The 12,446-nt window shown below is 36.7% G+C and overlaps 1 protein-coding gene across 8 annotated transcripts in view; it reads right to left on the reverse strand.

Annotated features, from left to right (window-relative positions):
- DLG2 (discs large MAGUK scaffold protein 2) overlaps positions 1–12,446 on the reverse strand; it is a 1,009,135-nt gene that overhangs the window by 247,214 nt on the left and 749,475 nt on the right. For 7 of the 8 annotated variants that reach the window (XM_069015930.1, XM_069015961.1, XM_069015952.1 and 4 more), the window contains one exon: positions 3,274–3,429. The exons of the other annotated variant lie outside the window; for it this stretch is intronic. In XM_069015930.1, coding sequence (XP_068872031.1) covers positions 3,274–3,429 — 156 coding nt within the window. The remainder of the gene's footprint in view (positions 1–3,273; positions 3,430–12,446) is intronic. 8 annotated transcript variants of the gene reach the window in all.

A 12,446-nucleotide genomic window follows, 5' to 3' on the forward strand; every position in this document is an offset into this window, starting at 1 on the left:
AGTAATGACAGGGGCCAGAACATGAATACTCCACATCCATTCCCACATGGTGCTCTCAAAAGAAAACTTACTACTCCAAAATTCTCTCTCTACTCCTGCCTTCAATGGTACAGATTTTCAGCTGTTGCACATTGACACAGCCCTCTTAAAATCAATTCATATGAACCGATAACTCAATCAGAAAACTAATTACACTTATCCTAAAATGGGAGTACATCATTCTAGACCTCCAAATCTCTCAGGAGTTGACAGGCCACCATAAAAGCAAGGGTTATAAACTTGAATTTATTATAGACAAATAAAGCTTTGGCCTATGAATTCTCTGCCTATTAAGTTAATGAGCCTTGACAAAACAGTCATCTGAGGAGCAGCTGACAAATTATCTGGAGCAGCAATTTAAAAGGCGTTGGCTGGCTTACAAACATTTCAGTTGGGAGAACATGGCATCATGTTCCTCTTCCTCTGGAAGAGTCATTTGTCAAACTAAATTTCTTGCAGATCAACAGCAGATTCCCAACACTGGAACACTGAGATATGACAATATCTGCAATTACCAAAACAAGTAAATAATCCCTGTCATTTCCTCCCCAAACTTGAGGCTCACAAATGCTGATGAAGAACTCTTTCTAGGAAGTCTGCATGAAGACAGCAAGATACCTTTTTATTTTTGACTGGAGTTCATTGAGGTGTTTAATGTGGAGGAAAAGAGCTTTGAGAAATTCAGGTGAGTAGAGGGGGACCTTTTAAAATACCTGGTCAATATCTGGAAGATTTTTTTTTTAGTACAACTTCCCATAGAGATAGTGGTATGCCAGCTGTGGATTTAAACAAGGGTCTTTTATTGGATTAATTCTTCAAAACTTTGAACATAATACAGCCCTGAAACACATTGTCTTTGGAAAATTTAGGGTTGTGTACATTAAATACTCTTGCAAGAACAGCCACTTAGATTAGGGTAAAAATGAGATCAGTACTTTTCTAAAATCTGTTCTCCAACTGTGAATACTGAGTCAATTTGGAAATTGAATCATGATCTGTTGTAAAGCTGTCACTTTCCTCACCAAAGGCATTTGCGGAAATATTATTTCAAATGTCTTCCTCCACACTCAACTATTCAGAGTCCTGTGGAAAAGATGACAGTACTGAGAACATGGAAAACTGTCGTATTTTCCATCTGAATGTTATTTCACAGTGTGAAGGAAGTACAAATTATAGTAATCAGTTGCCTCTGCAACAGCATGTAGCAGAGTATAGTGCAGAGCATTTAACCATGAGTTGTGTCTTTTCTCATACTTTATGCTCTTTTTGCAGTTTTTGTTGGACTACTGATTTAAACAAACTAATTAAATATACAGGGACTAGAGCTTAATATTATGTCGAAGTAGATTGAAGATAAATGAAACCTTGTTCTTAAAGAGAATTGTTAACTTACACTCAGCAGAAGAATACCCAACTTTCCAAGTCCTGATGTCGGGTCATCAAATATCTGATGACCAAATATTCAGTCAACAGCAAAGCAAAAGAATGTACAGAATTATATATTCAAGGGGGGAAATGGCACAGTTTTATGAGCTCTCCAGGGCTCCACTGATTATTGACTTCTAAATATGTGGTTGCAGGAAGCAGCCTTAACATAATCATTTTCCCCCAACCTCCCTCCATTGCAGTCATGTCTACAGAGATCAACCATTTAGCAATTACCTCTCTCTGTGGTTAGCAAGGCACTCAACTCCATGGCCCCAACATCCCCCAGAATGCCTCATTCAACTTTCTATTTCAAGTTGGAACCTTCCTTTCCAAGGGGACCGTTATAAGAGTCTTTCTAAAACAAACTCTTGCATTGTCTCATTCTAAAACCTCAGAAGCACTGTCATGCACAGATAAATTACACGTACTTACACTATACCTAAAGAACCAGAGAAATTTTACTACTTTTTGCCCACTTATTCCATTTAAGGTAATATTTGCAGGGAAATTAAAATATTATGGGTAGATCTGTTAGGGCCTGGCACCCTTGTGCAGAGATTTACACCTTCATAAAACATTGTACTAATCAAGGTGTTTCACACAAACTTGCACTGGGCTGAACACCTTGACTTATCACTTTGACCACTTTGATTAAGCATCTTTTTACAAATTCTAGAAGCTACACAGTTTTCATTCTAACAAAGTGATATCTTCTGCATGGTTTTGCCACATTTGTAACACTCTTTGCTAGTGTTTGTCTTCCTACTCTTTTTAACGGAGCTTTCTATTTCACAGCATTGCAGTGCTGTTCACAGCTGTCTTCCTAATCCCTGGGGTTTCTTCCTGTTAGTATAGCTTACATTAATTTTATCATTTTACTTTCCACTTACACACTTCTGCTCTTCTCTTCCCACATTACTCTTTGCTTTGAAAAATGTTTTCTGTAGAAAATATCTATGATCAAAGCTCCAAACATAATTATTTTTCCTCTATTCTAGAATATAAAAGATGATAGAATTTTTCCTAACAAACTAAGCACTCTTGAAAAATTGTGCCTAACTCTTCCTCTATCTCCCAGATATTTGTTTGCAAATTGTTTACTACTGTCCTTGTAGTCTATAGAAAAATAGCTGGGTTTTACTAGCATACAGTTTTGGATAGTCTGCTTTCCTTCATTAAATATTTATCAGGAGACAACCACTGACAATGTTTTACAGAAAGATCTTCCATTATTTCAGTTATGGAAATGTTCGTCATTTTAGGCTTTCCTAACTGTTCTCTCAGAGCACAGCTAGCCTAGGGAATGCTAAATTTTAGATGCATTCTTAACCATGATTTGGTGAGGGAGGTGATTATTTTTTGCTCTATTTCTTCTGAATGGCTTAGGCAGCTGCCCTATAAACCCAAAGATGCTCAGTGAACTAAGTATGCACAACAAAGGAATAAAGTGACTGATTAAAAAAAAAAAAAATTACTACAGCTCTCAGTGACGTCTTGGTCACTTTCCATACTCAAAAAGAAAAAACCACTGAATTCAGTTGCAAAATGTGGTACATATTATGTAACCTATTTTAGAACACCATTCCAATGGATCAAAACATTGCCTGCGTTCATCACTGGATTTTGGATGACCAAAATTATATACCACGGTAGCATGTATCTTCCAGTGGTGCAGATGTGAAAGCATGGTTAAAAATAAGCACAAGCTATAGAAAAAGATCTATGGTGAAGATGCAAACTAGGAGATAAATCCAGTGATGCTCATGCACTCTAACAAAGGAGGTGAGGAAGAAGCGCATGCAGTACCTGGTGATCTCAGAGTCAGGGAGCAGGCCTACGTGGTAGTGGGGGTAGGGAGCTGTAAGAAGGAAGCTTTTGTCACACTCGACAGGGGAATAGTGCCTAGGAGAAGGTGGTTTATCACACAGTTTGTTCACAGTGCTGTAAACAGGTTCAGGAGGCCTGGTGATACAGAGACAAGAGTAAAAGATCAGGTGCATATTAGTTGCTGAGAATATAGAGAAAACACAGCAATCATTTTAAAAGCATGCATAGAATATCTATCAAGACCTTTTCAGTGGAGCTTTTCCAACAAGTAAAGTGTGCTGTTAAAGGAATTGTTAGAGTTTGATAACAGTAGTATGGCATTCAAGTAGCTGCATATAAAGATATACACAATACAAGTGGACCATAAAACTGTTCTATGGGAAGTGCGGCACTTAAAGTGAGTATCTTGTCTCTGAAGTTGAGAAAGTGAGGCCATACTCTGCTTTCCCCCATACTCTGCTTTCTTTTCCTTTTTTTTTAATCTAACATTACTTCTACACAGCTTTCGGTATCTTAATTTTGAGCACAGCATAGAAGAAAATATGCTTGTTACCTGAAAAAGAAGTATTTTTTACCCATTAATTTATAATATAGATGAAGTACATATTACTTGTTAGTACAACATACTCTTGTGTTCCAGTGAGCTGGAACTTTGCAAGTAGAGCTATTGTCAAATTGACCCATATCCTATAAAAACACTGATGGTAATAAACTCTGTGAGCAATTCATCTCATTGGCAGGCAATTCATTGCATTTCAAGAGTTCTTTGCACTCTTTCCAGATTCAGCCTTCAAAATCTGATTATGCAGACCACATCTGAAAAACAGCTAACCTCATTGCCAAGGCTACAGCAATCGCACTTGCAAGTGCTGCTCTAAGTTGCTAACAGCAGCCTGTGAAGTTAGATACAGAGAGTAAGATCTTAAAACTAAAATTTCTGCCCTGCTGTCTAGAGCCACCTGCCTGGGGGAGGCAATACTTACCAAAACCCTCCCAGGAGCCGTCTGGGAGAGGGGAGAAGGGAATGCAGCCTTTTGTACCAACCAGCCAGGGATCCGCAGGAGACGAACAGCAGCAGTTTAAAAAACAAACCCACACCGCATCCCCAGTAAATCTCCCACCTTGTAATTTCCCTGACTTGGCCCCAGGACATATGTCAAGGCCCACTGGCAGAGTGAAACTCGTCTCATTGTTCCTGACATTTCTGCTCTAAAGAGTGTCAAGGGTCAATTGCTATCATATCCACACTTTTGCCAGAAGATCCAGGGTATGCCACTGCCTTTAATCACCGTCATACAATATTAGCTAGATGGAAATCTTATTTCAGAAGCCTGAAAATATCAGGAGGCCAAGAAGTTAATGAACTTTTTTTGTTCTTCTGGCTGCATTATGCCTCATATGGGTGTGGGTTTTGCTGTGATTTTCACAGGTACCAGAATTTATTACAGTCGTGGATGTGCTGGCAGATACAGAGAACCTAATTTCCTTTGTTACCTTCTGGGTTTGTCCTTTGGGGGAAAAGGAGTAGCTGCTTTACTTAAAAATTGGTCTCACTCAATGCTAATAACATTATTCATAGCAATCTGACACATGATTTGAGAACTCTCTGTGTCTGAATTTCCCAGGGAAAACTTTACAGTTAAAAAACCAGCAATTTAAGATTACTAAATAGCAAAATAGCAAAGCTGTCACTCATTTGGTTATAAAGCATTGTGTCATGCACTCAGTAAAATCCCTTTAAAAACATTTAAGGTAGCAATCATTTTTTACCAGTATATTTCACTTGCTTCAGAGGGCTGGATTTAATAATTTATTTACTAAATCAATTGTTGCTTTCAATTAAAAGAAAATGCAGAGAAAAAATATTCAATTTCACTTTTTTCCAATACTGCCTTTTATTCCCTTAGAAACCACTTTTGCTTTTAGGCAATAATGAAAGAACAAGTACAAATATCAAGCATAAATGATACCTACTAAGAAAATTGAAGAAATATTGCCCCAGTGCAGGAAGATGAATAAAAACTGTAGATTTCTCCACGGCTTAAAACACTAACCAGTCCATAAAAAATTTGCTGGTGTTCTATATTCAAGTTAATTGTCTTCTCTGAGTCGTAGACGACATCAGTGTTGCTACCCCTTGGATACACTGTGAATGCTCAAACTACACTGAGTCATCAGTCAGTGACCATCCAACCTCATGCTGAGACCCAAATCATGCCACAGAGATGGATAGATATGAGGAATTTCTTTGTTAATTGACAGTTACAAGCTGCTTCTGAAAGCAGAATGAAGTCAAACATTCACCATCTACCTAGTTATTGAGAACAAATTAGTCCTTCAAGTATAAACACAGAGTCCTAACAAACTGTCTTATGAGGCTCAGCGAATTTTAGAACACTTAGCAAATGTTAGCATGTTTTAAAACATTTTTCAAACATTTTTCACTCCATTCAGTCTTTCTGGGTGGTAAAATAACAGGAAACTGGAACAAGTCTGAGTATAAAGTCCTGATATTACATAAGTGGTACTGTGACCTAGTTACCATCATACCCTCAGTATGTGAGCTGTAGAGAGAGGTCTTAAGGCTAAGAAAAGGAATTCATACTTCTTATCCTTTTAAAACTCGGACTCTTTGGTTAGAAGAGGATTCAGGGTATCAGCTAATTCCAGTTATGAGTGCAATTCTTGTAAGGCCTTTGAAATGGTCTGAGATCACCAAAGCCACCGAATTCCCATCAGATGTAACTCTCTTCAAGGTCATTGAGAACATGGACTGCACTGGTCCTTTAGATGCCTCTATCCTATTCATAGGATATGCATAGGCTAACAACTGCCAGCTGCATAGCTGGGCTCTGACTGCACGTTTTATTGGCACAGAAAAACAAGAAATTGGAAAAAAAGCACAGTACGTAACATCCAGTGTCCAGGATAAGTATAAACTTATTTTCTCTCTCAATTTGGTTTAGTAAATATGAATTAAGTAGTGTAAAAAATATTTGAAAGTTGGGAAAAAAAATATAAAGTAAAAGAATGATTAAAATTATATAGGGCACTGTCTTGCTCATACAAACTGTGTTCCATATAGGCCATTAATCACAAAAGTAATATGAGATACTTGCTGCAACAGCCTGTCTTCAAATACCCTCCTGATTCTTCACCTTCTCTATGGCAAACTAGTACTTAACTACAATAGTACCCACCTACTCTGGAAGAAAAGAATCCCCTATTTTTAAAAAAGAAGACTATGAAGACCACCTGGCTTTATTAAATAGTTATTCTAATGCTGCATCTTCTCATGTCATTTGTATGTCCCCTCACAGAAAGAAGAAAGAACTTCTTTCTAAAGGGATCAGCCCACCTGATAAATCCTGTCTCGCACATCCTCTCCAGTGCTATGACAGAGACAGATTATCCTCTCTCAAAGCATGGGATAATGAGAGTGCTATTTAGAAAGAGTTTTTAATGTGCCCTTCTGAAAAAATACAGCCAAGGTCACCTCAACTTTTCTTGCAAAAATAATTAAGAGCCAGATTGAACATAAACATTGAAGCCTTACACTATGATGCACTAATTCTTCAAATGAATTTAAAAACATGTAGCAAGCCATTTAGCATGCTTTAAGAAAAGTGTAAAGGCTAGATATATATTATTTAAGGACTGATTCATGGTATTTTCTGTGCAATTGCATCACTTTCAGATACAGCAGGTACAGCTTCAGAGGTTTTACTTAAAAATAAATACTAAGCAGTTTTTGAAACTTGGAGAAAGAACAAAGAACTATATTGTGAAATTTCTTCTGTCCATTATCTTCATTTTTGTTAATACCTTTGCATAAAAAATCCCCTTAAAATGCCAAATGTGTGAATGTTACTGTATACATCTTCAATAATTGCAATAAATACTCTTTTAAAGAGTAATTATGTAATATGGATCTACTCTGAAAAATAACTAACTTCTGCTGTAACTTCTTAGTCAGATCTGCTTCCTTTCTGCCTTTAAACTGCTTATTTAGTTACAAGCAGACAACCCAGTTCTCTTTGTCGGTGAGATAAAAACAAAGTTTTGTGATAAGTGAGAGCAGCTACCACTAGGTCTGGATGGATAGCAACAATTATGCTAGCCTGAGAATCAGGGACACAATAGTAAAGGAAAGGCAACAGAAAATGTAAGTAATAAACGTAAGTAGCAGCATTAGTGTGGCTTGAACATGCCCCAGTAGATCAACTCACAGGACAGAGAACCGAGTCACTCCACGCCAAGCTTTAAAATGGTAACATGAACAGCAGAGAGTCACTCTTCCAGCAAGAAAATAAAAAATAAGAAAAATTGAAAGCTGGAATTGTTATTCAATACAGACGTAACAGCAGTGAGGCACAATTCTCACATAAAGGTAGAACTAATTGGTGGAAAAGATAACAGTAACAGTGGGAGGTGGAAAATTCATCGAACATTGGTTTTATTGATTTATTTCATAACAGATTGTGTAAAGAGAGCGAATCTTTCTTGTTGTTTGCAGTCCTAATTATTCCTTGTTTAGATCATCGTTTTGTTGTTTCAGGATGACTTAATTGAGAAACAGAAGTTATAAGAAAACGGCATTATTAAAAATCATTCTCTCCTCAGCATCATGCAGGGTCCTCAATTTAAAATTAACTTTTTTTTTTTTTACTGCAGAATCCTGTTTGGTAGGGTTCAATTGACAACACATAGCACATTAAATGTTAACAGTTTCAGTTTTTAAAACATTTCAAAACCTTTTATGATATGGCAAGAAACCAGCTCAGCTCTCACAGCATATTAAGTATGCAGGGCTATAGCTGGGAAACAATCTGAGAGAAAATAAATTAAATCTGAGAGAAAATAAATCTCCTAATGGTACAAGTTTACAACTTCTTTTTTTTTTAAGTAGCAATTTTTAATTGTATCCAAGTTCCATAAAGACATCTAATACATTAGTTTTGCTAAAATAATGTTGCTGGGAAGTAGACAAAGAACTTTAAAAAAAAGTATTTCACTATTAAACCAAAAATCAATGGTAATTTAATACAAATAAACTCTTCCACTTCTAATAACTATATATATATATATATATATATATATGCCCTTTGACTTTCTTATTCATATAACCTTCCAGAAGAACCAAATACCTCATTGTTCAATAGGGTAATTAGAATTGAAAGTTGATTTTATTTCATAGGTTGTGTCCTGTCAGTTTAAATGAGACCAAATGACTCATATGATGTGTTTTATTTCAACTACATGAAAGACAGAGGAGGAGTATGAAGAGCGGGAAGAAAATACCTGAAGTGCAGTACCTTAGTTCTTTCTGGAAATCCTAAAATTAATAATTTCTCAGCTTTTGTTATTAACTGCTGTTTTCATATGCCTTAAAGGTTTCCTTAACTGCAAAACAAGTGCTTTTTTAGCAGAGTCATGACAATTAAGGATTGCCTTGTTCCTCCTAACAATACTATTTTAACATTTTAATCGAGTTTTCAAACGAAATGGCCTACAAGAAGGCATAACTATAATTTAGAACTTTTAATATTCTACACCCAATTCTACACTCATTATTCTTAACCACTAAAAATTAGGAAATGAAATGACTGTTTAATTTGAAAAAAAACCCATTAATGATTTTTTGTTGCAGTAATGGAAAAGAAGGCTGTAATAGAGAGACTGTCAGACCAAAGGCCCAAGTCCCCTGCAGTAACTGGTTTAGGAAACAGGGATCAGCAAAGAACAGTCCTTCCCTGCTCAGCTGCTGAAAATCAGCAAGGACCACACAGACCAGAAATTAAATCCAAGCAGACTGTAGTCAGTAGGCCTGTCCACCATGAATCAGCACTTATTCTCATCCATATTTGAACATTTTTATATTCTTAGGCTCCACAACCCCTTCTGGCACTGAGCCCCACAAACTGATCATGACTTACCCAAAAAGCTCTACCTTTGTGTACTCTAAGCCTGTTGGTTGCATGCTGATAACATAGGGTAACATTTAAAAAACCTTCTGTTTGCCATATTTTAAATTTGGCAATGCATTATAAACTCTCTGTATCTGAGTTGTAAGAAAGTGGTAACAGTCCTTGCCTGTTGCCTTCTCTGTGCCATGGGTACCTTTGCAGATCTCTGTTCTGTCTCTCTCTGACACCTTTTTTCTATACTGAGTTGTTACTTAGCTTTCCCTGGAAACCATGCTATGCCCCTGCTCATCTCTGTCACCCTCTTCTGAGGGTTTTTTCAGTTGCCTCCGTGTATTATTCAAGACTTGGATGCATCACAGATTCACAGAGAAAACCATTATATTTTGCACTCTTGTCCTTTCCTATCAGATCTTATTTTCATTCTTAATTGCCTTCTTGATTGCTCCTGAGTACTGAGCTGACAGTGTCACAGAACTAACCACAGTCACCCCAAGGTGTCTTTCTCAAGTGGCAACAGCTGCATGAAGGATCCATGTCCATATTCTATTTCATATGTACTTCAGGTTATCCTTTCCTCTGTGCATTATTGAATGCTACGTACCATTTCTGTGTGTATTATCACTGCCAACCCTACTATCTCATTTAAAAAATCCCCATACAAGCACTAAAGCATATTCCAAAATTTGATTCACTTTTTTCTAAGTGTTAAGTACTAAGTAGCTTCCAGTGATTGCATTAGAACTAGTCAAATCCTATTACTTGGGGATCTCTGACAGACCTATTTAAATATGCAAGGTTAATTCAGGAATAAGAGATTATCTGTGACTTGATAATAACTGAATATTTACTTTAACATAAATTATTCTCCCAAGTCGAGACGTATTACACTTAAAATAAATTTGGATAACAAAATGAAATCTTACAATAGGCAGACAATTATGCATCTGTAAAGTTTAACAATTAGTTTAAGATCAAATTTGTGTATTAATTACATAAAATATAAAATAGTTGCTTTGCAAGTTAGCAATTTCAAGCTTCAGTCTAAGGAATGTGTGTCACCAAGGGTCCTCTTTAACGTTATGTAGACAAACTCTTTTTTTTCCCCCTTTAACTGAACATTTAATGTGTAACTTAAATAGTCTTCTTTTAACTAACCTTTTTTAAAAAACAATTCCTTAGATTGATCAGAGACTAAAACAAGAAAGAAATTTTATTCTGGGATACAATATTGGATTCAATATAATCATCAGGAGGGTTGCCAACTTAACAACTAGAGATGAGAACTCTGCTTGTGAGAGACAGTGAGCAACCAGTTGCAGCAGCAGGCTGGCATCCTCCAGACGGACAGACAATGAACTAACATGACAGACTGCCTCGTGGGATCACACCCACATCATGCACCCCCCAGAGACCCTGGGTGCTTCTCCACTTTTCTAGAGAGAGATGGATCTCTATCTGAGCCTGATCCTGCCAGCACCTTATCAGCAACTTTTCGTACCTGCTCTGTATCTCTGTTCCTTGCGCCAGTGTACCTGCGCAACTATTGATTATCCCAAACCTCAGCTGTCACTCTCTGAGGGATTTGCTGGTTCAGTAGTCTGAAATCCCTTCTGCACTGCTGCCCTACTCCAGTGCTTCTTCATGCCTCTTCACCTATTTTTCTGTTATGTCCTGTCCTGAATTCCCTTTCCAAATCCTAGTTTTCTTACCTGATTAAATACCAGTCTTTCCTTCTTGTGATTTCCATTCTCACATATCAATGACAAGTTATCCCTCATTTTCACACCTATTCTCACCATAATCCCTTGCCAAACACATTCCCCCTATTCCTCCAGTCTCTTCAATGTTAAAATGTAACAGGACTGGGCATTCAGAGCACAGAACAGAGTCACTCTTGACTGTGTCTCTGTGTCAGAAAGGGATGGAAGAAATAAGTAGAGAGGAAAACTAGCTTTGGCCATTTAATACTGTGCTCAATCATGCAGGCTTTTAAAAATAATCTAGTCAGCATGACAAAATTGTGAGCAGTTTTGATACACTGCAGTGTGAGTACAGAATCTGAAAGAGTTCTACTGCAAAAACGTACTAAATACATTTTGGAGGATAAATGAACTGCAGTTTTCCCAAAGACTTGCATTTGTTGGCTTTTAGATAGCTTTTCATAAATGCATTAGAAATACTGTGTGGATTCAGTTTCATTGGCTCCTATAAATTAACACTCTGAGTCTATGTATGGAATATTATGGTATTTAAAATATAATAGCACAGCAATTTCTAACATAGAATAGAACATGAACCAAGGAATGCAATTCTCCCTTGATCCCTTAAATGATCAAACTGCTACAGTTAAAAATAAATTCAATTTAATTTAATAATAATGGTGGCTAATTAAAATGACTTTAGCAGCAATAGATATATTTTACACTAAATTTTAAAGAAAAACAATCATAAAACCTTTGCTATTCCTAGATAAAAGATCCAGCCCCAGAAAAAAAGCTAAGCACGATAATACTAACTTGAACATCTAAGTGCCAAATTTGCAACTTATTTAATAAGAGGAATAAATAAAAGGCATCATCAGTCTTCCCAAACTACTACATATAGTTTATTCTCTTTAGGGTAGAGGTAATATGCTGAGTTTGGGTTAGGCATGGTGAATGACAGTTGTGAGCTCACAATTGCATGTGTTCCTATAACTCTATCGGTGGGCTTCTACGTATCTTTTACTCATCACATGCACGGTAACACTAAATGTGGTGTAAAATTCACGTCAAAGTTCTACCTACAGCAGTCAAAGACTTTCTTTGTCTGGAAAACAGGAGTGTAAACTCTGTTTCCACAGAAAGACTGACAGGAAATGCAGCTAACCCCTTTCAGCAAATGGACACTTTTAAAACATGCAGAATATCTTGTGATCTAAGTCAACGCTAAAGATCACAAAGGAGCAGTTTTCAGGAGTCATTGTTAAAAGGTGCAGTTCTTTTATCCTATTGTTTTGCTTCCTAAAACCATAGTTAGAAAACTGTTAATGATCATTTTATAACACAAAAACTGTAATATTTGTTGTAATGGCTTAATACTGAAAGGTCAAATCTGTGTGTCAATAGAAATTTAAAAGTGTTTCCATAAAATATTATCAATTCAACTAGAATGCCAGGTAAGTAAACAAGAAATAGTTGAGGAATACTACTTTCAATACAGGGAAAAAAATCCCCTGAGACTTCA

This window comes from Aphelocoma coerulescens, chromosome 1, assembly GCF_041296385.1.
Source record: "Aphelocoma coerulescens isolate FSJ_1873_10779 chromosome 1, UR_Acoe_1.0, whole genome shotgun sequence".
Taxonomy (NCBI): Eukaryota; Metazoa; Chordata; class Aves; order Passeriformes; family Corvidae; genus Aphelocoma; species Aphelocoma coerulescens.